At 29.7% G+C, this 14230-nt stretch overlaps 1 protein-coding gene across 1 annotated transcript; it reads left to right on the plus strand.

The window, feature by feature from the left end:
- The first annotated feature begins 11567 nt into the window (after positions 1 to 11567).
- On the plus strand, positions 11568 to 13939 carry LOC115955150 (septum-promoting GTP-binding protein 1-like). Its single transcript, XM_031073204.1, has 6 exons — positions 11568 to 12040; positions 12152 to 12272; positions 12384 to 12480; positions 12577 to 12616; positions 13066 to 13149; positions 13732 to 13939. The coding sequence occupies exons 1-6, from the start codon at positions 11696 to 11698 to the stop codon at positions 13894 to 13896; spliced, it is 852 nt and encodes a 283-aa protein (XP_030929064.1). The 5' UTR covers positions 11568 to 11695; the 3' UTR covers positions 13897 to 13939.
- The last annotated feature ends 291 nt before the right edge of the window (positions 13940 to 14230 follow it).

The following is a 14230-nucleotide window of genomic DNA, read 5'->3' on the forward strand; positions in this document are numbered from 1 at the left end:
CTGTACATGATTGTTACACACACATATACATTGCTCAGTATTGTAACAAAACACACCAAAAAAAAAAAAAACACAATGTGACTAAAAACATGTCAAAAGCACAAAAAAACTAAGCAACAGTTCAGTCAGGCATTTAATCAAACAGGTTATGTGGAAAAAAAAAAAAAAAAAAAAATCAATGAGGGTTAGGCTAATGGTTTTGCATAGCAATTATGGTTTACCTGATGACCAGAGACCACTGACCGACCCCGAAAACGCTAAGGTTGATTGAATATCGTAGGGGTTCGAAATTTTTGTTTTTTGTTTTTATTTTAATTAAAAATTTAAAACTCAGCCTCTAAGTTTCACTATTTTTTATTTCAGTCCTCGAAGTTTCAAAACATCCCAATTCAGCAGCAGCAGCAACAGCGGCTATGGAAGGAAGCACAAAGATTTTCCATGATAACAAATACGGAAAATAGCTCCCTGGAGCCGCCGTAGTCGATTTGTCTTTGGGCTTCCGAAAATACCTCTCTCTCTCTCTCTCTCTCTCTCTCTCTCAAACTCAATCTCCTTCTCCCTCACGATCTCAATTTCAGTCTCCTCTCTTCCCTCTTTCTCTCTCAGTCGAGTTAGGGTAGGGATTTTGGGGATGGTTTTTTTTTTTTTTTTTTTAATTTCTGGATATTTTTTAATTAACTTTTTTTAGATAATAATATAAAAATTTTAAATTTAAATTAGAGGAAAAAGAAAAACAATGTAATTTTGGTAATTGAACGGCAGCAGTGGATTAAAAGTCTAAATTTAGGTGTTTTGAAATTTAAAATGACTGAAATAAAAGAAAATAAATTTAAAAAATTAAAATGAAAAGTAGTGAAACTTAAAAGTTAAGTTTTAAAATTTAGCCCCAACGAAAGATATTGTATCGTATGTGATTGTGAGAAAGTTGGTCAATTGAGTACTAAATTATAAAACTCCAATAGACTGATCAAACGGCGCATGTCGAATTGAAGGTGACACAATTAAGAATGTGATACAACACTATCAAAATCCAATGAAACAAGAAAAATGTTTGCACAACCAAAAAAAAAAAAAAAAACTACTCATTAATACATGTCTTTCATTTATTAGTAAGATAGTTATTTTTCACAGACATATCTCACATTTATTGAATTTTGAAACCACTGATACCAAATACATTTTCCTCATTCACAATTTTTTTAGGGGGGTTAAACTACACCTTTTCATTATCAACTATCACCTCAATTAACACTATGAACCATCCAAATGCACAGTTAAAACCCCAAAGTTATAACTATATTTCAATATCCCCTATTGAGTATTTTGGTGTTAAATATGATGAAACTTAACATTAAAATGACTTATTTACCCTCTCTATATAATTTTAAAATAAAGGAGGTTAGTTGTGCATTTAGATAGTTTAGGGAGTTAAATATAATTGGGGTGGAAAAGTGTAATTATACACACACACACACACACACACAAAGTAATAATTCAAATCTTTGACATTCACATCATGATAATTTTTTTTTATCATCAAATTTAAGACACTAATTGATTTTTAGTATAAACAGATATTAAAATACATATCTTTTATTTGAAAATAAGAGACTTTATCAATTGAATTAATTAGAACTTTTACTTAGATGTGCATGTGAGGTTTAATTTGTTACTTTTTAATTTATCAAAAAAAATTAATTTTTAAAACTATAGGTTTATATATATATATATATATATATATATTACTTCAGGGTTTCATTTCTGACGACTTTAGACTATAGGATTTAAAATAAATTTACCCAAATATATAATTTGATCTCTTAAATTTTTGTACTCTATTTCAAAAGGTCATGCTCAATATTCAAAACTCTCAATTTTGTATGGTCTAGGAGATGTTATTGATGAATAGTTTTATCCCCACTTTTTTTTTTTTTTTTAAAAGAGACTAATTGTGTGTTTGGGTCCTTTGGGACAAGATTACAGACCAACTTTTTTATTTTTTAGCTTTGTTTTTAAAACTTCCATCTTTCTTATATTTCAAAATACAAGTATACTTTAACACACTTTTTAAAACGGACGCCAATTTTCAAAATTGAAACTATGATCTATCACTTTTGTTAAAAGACACTTATCTATGATTGCACCAAATCACAACCTATGATATTCTATCATTCTGTCCATTCTTTGTTGCTTACTCTTTTGATTGTGTTAATCAACGTGCTAATAGAGCTGCTTCTATAATGGCATATATGGGAAAGGCAGAATTTCATAAGTGTGGCTTGAATGGCCTCCTTTCCCTAGGTCCTTTCGTCGTAAGTCATAACTCAAAACAATGTATAAGTTTTTCCAACCTTATGAAATTCCACTGCTCTCTTATCACAAACACTCCTATATAGTAATTATTGGTTTGTTGTATCAAGTACAACTTGGTATGCTTGTTAAGAGATACTCAATTATTTTTACAACCCATCTTTTTAGGCCTCTTGGGCCATTTCTATAACCAGGTGGAGGAGAAATTATAAGAGCCACATGGTGAACAAGTGATGCGGTCCATCATTCCACTAAATAACTTCTACTTGTTTAAAATTGTTAGTTAGAAATTTTTTTTAAACAGAAATTAATTACTGACTAAGCAATTTTAAACAAGTGGAAATTTTTTAGTGGAATGGTGGACAAGTGACGTGGTCCACTAGATGACTCTATAATTTCTCTGGGTGGAGATTGAATTTAATTAGCAAAAGTCACCAATAATTACAGCTTGGGATATGGGTGGAAAAAAAAGTAATTTAAATTGTGAATTCAAATTAAAACCAATAACAACTTATTACTTATGATATGTTGTGAGAGTATTTTTAAAATACACAATTAAGGGTAGTTTCTTGACATCTTACGAGTTTCTATTTTTCTAATCACATGACTTTTGGTGTTCAATTATTCTAATTAACTATCTTATTCATTTGTATCTCAAAAAAAAAAAAAACTATCTTCTTCATTTTTTATTAAAATCATTAACTAAAATTAGTTGCAGGGAAAGACACACTAAAATGCTATAAATTTATTTTCATTTGAGTAGTCTTTATAATATTTTGATGGAAAGGGGATGAAAGCAGTTGATTAGAACAATTGGATATCATGTAATTGAAATTTTAGAATTATATATATATATATATATATGTTATGTTTAATTTTTATTTATTGTTGGCAAGGCAACTGGGTTGGATGGGTTTGAAACTTTGAGTGGAGTACTTTTGTTGCAATTATTTACTAGGTAACGTGTAAAATCCCTCGTTAAATAATATTTGCTTGCAATTATTGCTAAATGATAAATTCATGTTTAATCTTTATGTCTTGTCTCTTTGACCTTGATTACTTGTAGTCATATTATGAGCATAAGGAGATCCATATATGTGTTCTGTTTTAGTTGTTTTTTTATACAAGATAGAATTTCTATTATAACCTAATCTAAATATATATATGTGTGAAGTTCCTTTTTAGAGACTTGAATCTCGGCCCTTACCTCTCACACTCACAAGCACCTATACTTGTGAAGTGATCACAGCACCAAAGATGCGCGGTGGTAAGAAAAATGAGTTCGGTTTTAGTTGTTAAGCATGGATGATGAGGTTAGGCCCATTGATTGATTGAACGGCTTTTAGGCTTATCGGTTATGGTCATAATCATGCTCCAACTTTTGAAAACCTTCCAAATAGATAACAAGATTTGTTTGCTCCAAACAGCTTCTGAATCTCTGGTCACTCTTGCAATTTGCAATGCATGTCACAACTTCTAAAGGACCCATGCAACATATATATTAGCAAAAAAGAAACATTATACTTTTCATAGAACGTTAAAAAAAAATTGTTACATCAAATTTTGAATGCTCTTCTTCTCAAAAAAAAAAAAAAAAAAAAAGATTTTGAATGCTTTTACTTCCTCATATTAGCATTTTAATCTTCGGAGAGTGTTAACTAATTAGAACTTAACTTTCACAAATGTTATTAGATTAAAACAACTCGGCAAAAATAAATTCTGATTAAATTATTTTATGTAAACAAAATTTTTCAAAATTAAATTGAGCCTTTTTATTTTTCACAAATCCCCTTATTTGGTCTTTAGTTTATTATATTTATTAATTTAATGTGATTTAAAAAAAAAAATTATTTTACATTGCTTAGTCAAAATATAATGGGTAATTTTTTATTTTTGTATAGAGTTTCAATCTATTGGGTTCGATCATAATAACTTTTCTTTATTATTTAATCAAGACACTAATTAGTTTTTTTTTTTTTATATATATATAGGTGAAGAGCTTCCAAATTTTTTATTAAATAACAAGAGACTTTATAATTATCATTAATTAAAGTTTAAACTAATTAAATGGAACCCAATATAACGGGCCTTCTAAAGTTTGAAGTGTTATTAGGTTCTCGAAGCATAGCAATATCTTTTTTTGGGAGACTCAAAGAAAAAGAAGCTTTTGTCTAATATATATATATATATATATATATATTATTTTTTTTTATAAGAGAGCTTTTGTCCAATATTTGTTTTTTCTTTTTGTGTTGGACCTGTTGGTAACGTAATTTATATGCTTACTGCCAAAAGCAAAATCCAAATTCTATACGTCCAACAAGCAAGAGCCAAGAGGTGATGCATAGGTAACATAGCACCTATCCTAAAATCTTTAGCAAATTAACATTTATCCACAAACACGTGTGTGTGTATTTATATAATATATAGCAACCAAAAGAAGTCAACAAACTAAGAAATGAGAACATATAGTTTATATGATAAAAAAATTTTAAAATGGGAAAATATTCAAAAATATTAGTTTTGAATTTCCGCTTTCCCTAACTTAAGGTCAAACACTCACTTTAGGCCCAAAAAAATAAAAGAAAAATTAAATCACTTTTTTGACCCTTAAAGTTTAAGGTTATTTTCCTTTTCATTCTATTAATTTTGATTTCATATTTAAATTGTGGTTTCATCATATTTGTGACTAATTATCTCTCCTTTTGTGCCTCAAAACACAAGCTTCAATAATAGCTTGTCTAAAGACTAGATGTTTTTCTCAAAAAAGAAAAAAAAAAAGAAAAAGAAAAAATAAAAGAGAGAGAGAGAGAGAGAGAGAGAGAGAGAGAGAGTAAAAGTGAAAGAAAAAAAAAACTCAAATTTAATGCATTAAAATAAAATAACCCTAAACTTTAAGGGGTAGAGTGTAATTTAGTTTAAAAAGTCCAAAACAAACACAAATAAAAAAGTAAAAATCATACACTTAAAACCATTCAATACATAGTATACACTTAAAACCATTCAATACATAGTGTGGGAGGAATGAATTTTCCCCAAATCCGTGAGGGTCACACTTGAACCCAAAGCAGACAATTCCTTTTTGGGGTAGATTCGTTCCTCTCACAAAAAGGCACTTTTTGGGGTTTAAGGGGAAACCCCCACCTTCCCTCTTCTGCTTTTATAACGTTGAGCCTAAGCGAAGGAGTACATAGTGCATGCATGTGCAGTTTTTGAGACTTGCTCACATCACACACACTATGGTACACCATTCCTTAGGTCAAGTGCTTATAAGGCAAGGGTGGGAGGCGTCTCTCCCCAATGTAGGATTGAGCAAATCCGTGAGGGTCACACCTAAATCCAAAGCGAATAATTCCTTCTTGGGGTAGATTCGTTCCTTCCACACATAGAATATTTACTACAACCATATTGGACATTTTAGGACGTCAGTTTTACTAATATTTTAATAATATAAATCATTTTAATTATAAAAACGGGGATAAATTACACATTCTCCATTTTTTTTTTTTTTTTTGAGAAACTTACTTTCTCCATCGATGTTTCATGAAATGAACTTGCCCAAATTACGGATGAAATGACACTTCCCTTTGATGTTTGTATAAATGTATAAATAAGTTCATACCTTATTTTCCTATTTGAATATTCCATTTTAAAATTTTTAAAAAAAAATTCTCATCCAAACCACCTATAAAATAACATCCCCCTTTGATATTTGTATAGATGTATTTATAAATAAACATAATTAGGTATATATTAAAAATTTTACCTAAGTTGAATACTACTAATAGTTGTTTTATATTTTTGTCAACTCTTAAAAAAAGTCACGTAAGGATATATTTGATAGAGTATTTAATTGATTTATTTTAGTAAAAGTCACGTAATTTTGTTGTTGTGATGCAATAGATTATCTTATGCATACATTTTTTTTTTAAAATAAAATATGAATAACCAATTTTATAGAACATGACATACTTTTTTATTGAAATTTATATTTGCACCAATAAAAAGATTTTTTAAGAAAATAAAGATTAGTTTTAAATGGACTTAAAATAGTTTTGAATAGGTCAGAAGGTTCGCATTTAAAGTTTTACATAGTAATATAATAAACATTTTCATTTATTATATTACTACTGGTCCCATCATACGCATTTTGCGCATGCAATGATATATATATATATATATATTTTTTAATATGGTCTAGTGTCATATATATATATATATATATATATATATATTTTTTTTTTAAATTTTGGATAAGTTTGTTTTCAAAACATGTATTAGTAAGAGAATGTCCTATTTTGTTTGCATTTTAAGTGGAATTGGAAATATATTTTTACCGGGTTATCCTCAAGTTTTTTCCGATTAAAAGTAAGGTTTATGAATATTTCTGAACTACATAAAAGTTCAGTCCAAAGAGAAGAATCCTCTTATAGATAGTATAAATATACTTAAACTTATTATATTACTACGTAAAACTTATTACAAATTTATTATATTGACACTTGACATAGTAATATAATAAATTTTTAATCAAGTCTTTGTAAAATTTATTATTTTACAAAATTTATTATATTACTATGTAAAACTTATTATCCAACAAATACATATAATTGAGATTTGAGAGACCATTTGGCCAGGTATGGACAATGCCAAATAATTTGGCATATATATATATATATATATATATATAAATTGATGGTGTCACAAAAAACACCAACTCCTGAACTCGTTCATATGGCTCGTCCAATGAAAGACCAGCAAGGGTGAACCAGGCAAACGAGATGATTGTCCCAAGCGTCCTTGTTGACCTCGTCCGTCTTTGGACGGACGAGATCCCATGGGAAGGTTGTCCATCCTTAGAATCATTTGGACAAGGACGAGCCGTCCTTGATAGTCTCGTCCGTCCTTAATGAAAGATGGACGAGTTCATTAGATTGAACTACTAAGTGCCAAATTCTCCATTAACCACTATGGAATGCAAGTCTAACTGAGGTAACTTCCATGGCGGTTATGGAAGTTACCTTCAAATTCTCCGGACTCCTCGACATTAGGAACGGTTATTAAACAGATAACCGTTCCACACATGCTATATAAGCATTCTTTGATGAGAAGGTAAGGGGATTCGGACATTTTTATTTTCAACTCTTAAAAAAGTGTCGGAATGATATATTTGATAGAGTATTTAATTGATTTATTTTAGTAAAAAAATATTTTGTTACTTTTGAACTTAATTTTGTTGTTGTGATGCAATAAATTATTTCATGCGTACATTTTTTAAATAAAATATGAATAACAAATTTTATTAGAACATGACCTACTTTTTCATTGAAATATATATTTGCACCAATAATAAGTTTTTGAAAGAAAATTTAAATTAGTTTTAAATAGGTTAGAAGTATCTCACAATTTTTTTTTTTTTTTGAGAAAGAAAAAAAAATGTGAGAAATTTTTTTTTTTTTTTTTGAGAAGTATCTCACATTTAAATTTTTACTTTTACATGGTAATATAATAAATTAAAACTTAATTATTACTAATGAGAATTTATTATATTAACACCTGACATAGTAAAATAATAAAGTTTTACATAGTGATAAATAATAAAGTTTGACATAGTGATATAATAAACTTTTAATTGAGACTTTGTAAAACTTAGTATGTTACAAAGTTTATTATATTACCATGTAAAACTTATTATTCAACAAATACATTATGATTGAGATGTGAGAGACCATTTGGCCCAAATAATTTGTCATATATAATATAAATGTTTGGGAAAAGTACCATTTTGATAAACTATAAGAGAGAGTACCACTGCATACTCTTGATGTGATGGTTACTCAATAAGTATAAGTATTTGTGGGATGTGAAGAGATAAGGGCCAAGGTTCAAGCCTCCAAGAGGGAGTTTCATACACATATATACTTAGATTAGGTTAAAGTAGAATTTCCATCTAGTATGGAAAAAAAAAAAATTAGTGATATATATTTATAATAAAAAATATATATAGATAAATATAAAAAATCACATGTAATGACCAACAATATAAAAATCAGTTATAAAATACTTATTAGATAATTAAGTATTTTATAAAACAATGAGGAAAAAAAAAATCCATTGAAACTACTTCAAAACCAACCAACCAACCAACCAGAAAAGAAAAGCTTTACAATTCAACCATTTTGAAGCCATTCAAAATTGACGCATGGCACAGTCTGACTCAAAACTTTCAAAGGAAGAGGAACCATCACGCAATTGCATGGCTTGTGCTTGTGCTTGTGCTTGTGCCACCATCATTGAATTCCTTAAGCTTTTCACCCTCTTTTGATGTGTCAACAAATCAATGTCTGACACGAAAAAATTGAAAACCATTTTATCATCATTATGATGGACTATACCTACTGATACTTATTTAATGTGTTCCAATAGAAAATTCTTAACCAAACTGTTTATTAAAAAGCACAATCATAATTATGCATAACTTGATAAGATTAAGTTCATTAAAAAAAAAAGAAAACTTGATAAGATTAAGTTCCCTATATATTTTAATCATTGCAGTTGGGAAATGCCTCTTTCAGTATTCATAAACCTACCCAGCAGATTTCCCACATAGCAAACAAACTGGTATATGAAAATGATGAGTTAGGTGGAATTTTATTCCAGATGTCCCATTGGACCTTGCCTATATATGGGGGGCCCTTTTCCACCGAATACAAAACACCAAACCAATAGGGGTTAAAGTGTTCGATTCAATAAGGGATGGTAAACCCTGATTATAAATTATTAATGAGTTCTTGTATGGACAAACATACTTTTGTACGCACTTTGTTTTTGACATAACTTTTACATTAATTAATGTGTGAACAGATAATGTTACTTACACATAAGTCCACTGTTGGTGGTTATGAAAATTAATTCAATCACCACATGACATGTGTATTAATTAGTTGTGACAAAATATGTGTTTTTAGACTTTTTTTTTTTTTTTTTCTACTAATCAAAAAAATTATGTATGCACGCACTGATTTAAGATTTGTGACTTTTTTTTAATACACCTTGGATGTGATTGAATAAACAAAGACAGATGTGGACTTATCTTTTTCAATTTTAAAGGGAAGGGGAGGTGTTTCTAATTTCTATGCATGCAAATGGTTGCTATGCTATCTGCCTATCTCTCTCAAGGGAAAAAAAACAAAAGGGGGTGCTCTCTCTCTCTCTCTCTCTCTATATATATATATATATTATTTAAAGTAGAATACTTTCATTTGTGATGAATAACAATTCAGTTGATATAAATTATACCATACAATATAAGAGCATTATCATGTGCATATGGCTATTTTAGCTACACGCATTCAAATTGAGCTTCACCCCGAGTATGTATTGCTAAAATTTTTTTAGCAATTGTGAACAGTAAATTTGTATTTATAACAACTAATTTAGCAAGTTTGTATTTATTTTTTTTATTCATTTTTATTCTCACTTTTCTCTCATCTCTCCTCTCTGACTCTCTTGTTCATTTTTTTTTTTTAATATTATTGATTGTGTAGTTTATATTATTTTATTATGTTGTATGTAAAAATAAGAAATAAAAAAAAATTTTAGATGTTGGGTGTATTATTAAATGAATTGTAAAATAGATATAATAGTCTTTTAGAGTGTAAATAAATATTTTTTTTAGAAACCTGAATACTCTAAGAGATAGGTAAACTTTATATATATATCCCACCAAACCAAAACAAAAATGGGACTATTATTTTCCCCCTAATTAAGATGGTTGAGGTTATCATTCATGGTCGTTCTACTTCTAGATAGACATGATTTAATGTACCTAGCTCCTTTTACTATTGAGAAATCAATATTTGAGGGTGTAGACGGTGGGAATAATATTTAAGTATTACTATTAAAAAACCTATTTCCATAAAAGCAAAGGCCCTAACACTAATTAATGGGTGCACCTAATGAATACTAGTACTAACATCTCATAAAGTGTGAAGAGGGACAGAACAACAGCAATAGTATAGAGGTTGATATAATATCACATATTATAAGAGGGTTAATGGGGCCGGTAAAGAACAAAGAAATTAAATACCATACTGGTTAGTTGAAGATAAAGATCCATCTCTTACCAAATCAATGAAAGAAAATTTAAACAAATATTTTTTTATTTTACTCATATTCTTTATTGAAACGGAAATAAAATAAAATAAAATAAAGGTGAGGGGGGAATGTGTAATTGTGTTAGCTAGTGCTTACAGCTTTAGCCTTTTAAATCCAAAAGGGTTAAAATTCTCTTGATCTAGATCCACCAATCAACTGTGAGACCATTCTGTGAATATGTTCATTTCATCATTAATCATGCCATAGATTAACTATTTAACGTAGGAGATATTATCAAAATCCCATTTCATCCCATCAATTAATAACTATTCAATTTTTGAAACTTTCAGAAGTCAGTAGATTTTGAAACTAAAAACTCCAATATTCTTAGCACTGTAATGTAATGGGATCTTTAATCTTTATATCAATTATTGAAGGTAGAAATGAAACTTACTAATTCTTTCCAAATGTAGATTTGCATCGGCTTATGAAAATCATGGAATACAATGAAAATAAACTATGAAAGTCATGGAATACCAAATAGACTTACAAATTTAGGAAACTATAGTATTTTATATGCCTCTTTGAAAAGACATGCTAATAGATTTTTTTTTTTTCTTGAATATAATAAGGGCTGTTCAGTACATAATTTTAAACACATATTTTTAATTTTCAAAAAATATTACATGCATTTTTATATACTTTTTCATTCATACATATTTAAAAAAAAAAAAAACTAAAAACCGATGTTGGAATGCCGTATCATTGCAAAGAATTTTATTGCATAGCATCTCTATCTCATACAAAAAGACTGCACCGTACATGATTCCTGCCTATTATAAAACTTATATTCTTTGGGGCTTCTTATCTAGGCCACATCACAAAGATGCTTGGGCTGTGTGCTTGTCGACAAAGTTTTATCACTTTAAAAAAGCTTATAAACAAACATCTTTCACCACTTCAACACGCATGTGAAATTCCCAAACAGCCCTTCTGTATGAAATGACCAAAACACCCCCTCACACTCTATATGCAAAAAAAAACTTAAACTTTCATACCTTTACCCAAAACAAGCCAATTCTACGTAGAAACCCACAAAGCCGGCAAGTTGGACTGTATTGGAAATCCACAAATATTAAAAATACCGGTCAACCGCCCCCCTATAAACACAGTAACCTCCCCATCAGCCTTGTTACTTCAAATAACATAGTACCACATTTACAACAACATTAGAATACACACACAAAAACAAAAACAATGAGAGAACAAGAAGGTACCTACAATCTTCATGGCCAAGTTTATTCATGGTGCAGCTAGAAAGATGACACAACTTTGTCGAAAAGTTGTTCATGTCAATATCCGGTGGAGAATAGTAGAAAGGGTCTCGTTCATTAGGCAATTTTTTCGATTCATTTGGGATAGAATTATAGTTTGTTCAATAGGGAAGTCGACTCAGTACCGGCGGTTGTCCAGCCGGGGTTCTTATGCGCTGCCGCCGGAGGCCGTAGAGGCGGGTTTGGGATTGGATGAACAAGCCAGCACCACATGTAGTGAGCATGACTTGGATTCGGATTTGGTTACCTTGAAAATCAGCTTGTTGGGTGATTGCCAGATTGGTAAAACAAGCTTTTTGGTAAGTAGATTTAGTATTTAGTGATTAGCTTCATGAAATTTTAGCTTCAAAACATGATTTACTCCACCTAATATGATATTTTAAAAATTTTACTTTTATTTTTTTTTGAAGATCAAGTATGTGGGAGATGAGCAGGAAAAGAGAAACTTGGAGATGGCAGGATTAAATTTGATGGATAAAACTTTATCCGTACAAGGTGCCCGGATTTCATTGGAAATATGGGATGTGGGAGGTATGTTAATTAATTTTACTAATCTTGTTTGATTTTTATTTTTGGTGATTATATAGTCATATTTTATAACTTCAAGTAATATAATTTTTTGGTATATATATTTGGATGTAGGTGACCACAGATCACTGGACCATGTTCCAATGGCTTGTAAAGATGCAGTAGCAATTTTGTTTATGTTTGATCTTACTAGCCGGACTACACTAAATAGGTATGCTTTATAATTTTTCTTATTCTTTTAAATGAAAAATAAATCTCAATAATTATACTAATATTAGTAGAAGCTTGTGTTTTTGTTCATTTGCAGTGTTATTGGATGGTATAATGAAGCAAGAAAATGGAATCAGGTATGTATGAAAACATTAATTCTGCATTAGTAGTTAATACCAGTTATTTAATATTGATGTATATGTCAGTTTTACAAATGGAAAAGGTTGTTGACATAGCAAAGGCTATAGTGACTACTCCATTAATGTTTATGAGGCTTCAATTTCTTCTATATGCCATTAATAATTGACATTTTGAAAATAAATTGCCTGATTGAGGAAAGAGAAAAAGACATGAAGTAAGATACAATAGTTTTTCTGTCATCATATAAATGTGAAAATGATTCTCCCCACAAAAGAACTTTGATTTCAAAGCTGATACCTGTGGCCTGCAAAATCAGTGCCTATGATTCCTTTAGTTGTCTTTTAGAGTTAGTGGAGCCCCAAAGTTCATGATTGAGCACTGTTATGAATATTGGATATGAATTTATATCTAATTTATATTTTCTTTTCTTTTCTTTTTTTTGCAGACTGCAATTCCCATAATAATAGGAACAAAATTTGATGATTTTGTTAGGCTTCCCCCGGATTTGCAATGGACAATTGTGACTCAGGTAATTAAATATTTCCCACAAAATTGTTTCATTAGATAGTTTATTTTGGATATCTTTTCTAAAGTGGGATCCAAGTCCAACCCAATTTAACAAATGGGGTTTTGATAAATTACATTAAAAAAAAAATGCACTTGATTAAAAAGTTAAAAAAGCAAAAAAAGTAAAGTGAGTCCTTTAGTTAATCTTCTTGAATAAGAAAGGAATAATTAGTAAATTAATGTTGGCTAAACACTGCAGTAGCTTTAACATTATTGCAGATAATATGTGATTATTTTCAACCCATATTCCACGTCCAAGTAGGAATATGAGAATGTTCTAGGAACATAGGTGAAGACTAAAAGTCTTCCTTTGTCAATCTTTGAGAATTGGAAATTTGACATTTGCCAAACCCTATTTCTCTCTCCGCGTTAGGGAGGGCCACATGTTTTGTAAAGTCGTGTCAGAATTTAAGCAAAGAATTTTGGTTAAAGATTAATTATAGGTAGCTTTCTATCAAAGATTATATATGTATATATATATATATATATATGATATTGGTGATTTAAGATTTGCGTGTATACACATTGACATATATACCTACAGGCCAGGGCATATGCAAGGGCAATGAAGGCGACACTTTTCTTCTCAAGTGCAACCCACAACATCAATGTGAACAAGATTTTCAAATTCATTATGGCCAAGCTCTTTAACCTGCCGTGGACGGTAGAGAGAAATTTGACTATTGGGGAGCCCATCATCGATTTCTAAGGTGTAATTTTGCACTGACCCATGTCTGTACATAGCTGATCAACAAGCCCAAAAAAGAAAAAGAAATAAAACTGTGTTAAATCCAAGCAGATTGTCTCCGCTCTCTAGGGCTGACCACCTATTTGTCTTTTTTCGTTTGTTTTTTCTTTTTTGTTTTTAATTTTTATTATGAAAAGGAGGATGGTGATAGATTTTTCTCCTTACTGGCAGATATAGGTGATAATTCTCTATGTCTGAGAAAACATTATGTTACTGGTTGTAGCAGTACTTTTTAACAAGCAAAGAAATACAAAGATCAGACTATTAATTAGATCTCTCTTTTCTACCTGTCAAC

The sequence above is a fragment of the Quercus lobata genome, chromosome 8, assembly GCF_001633185.2.
Source record: "Quercus lobata isolate SW786 chromosome 8, ValleyOak3.0 Primary Assembly, whole genome shotgun sequence".
In the NCBI taxonomy this organism is placed as follows: domain Eukaryota; kingdom Viridiplantae; phylum Streptophyta; class Magnoliopsida; order Fagales; family Fagaceae; genus Quercus; species Quercus lobata.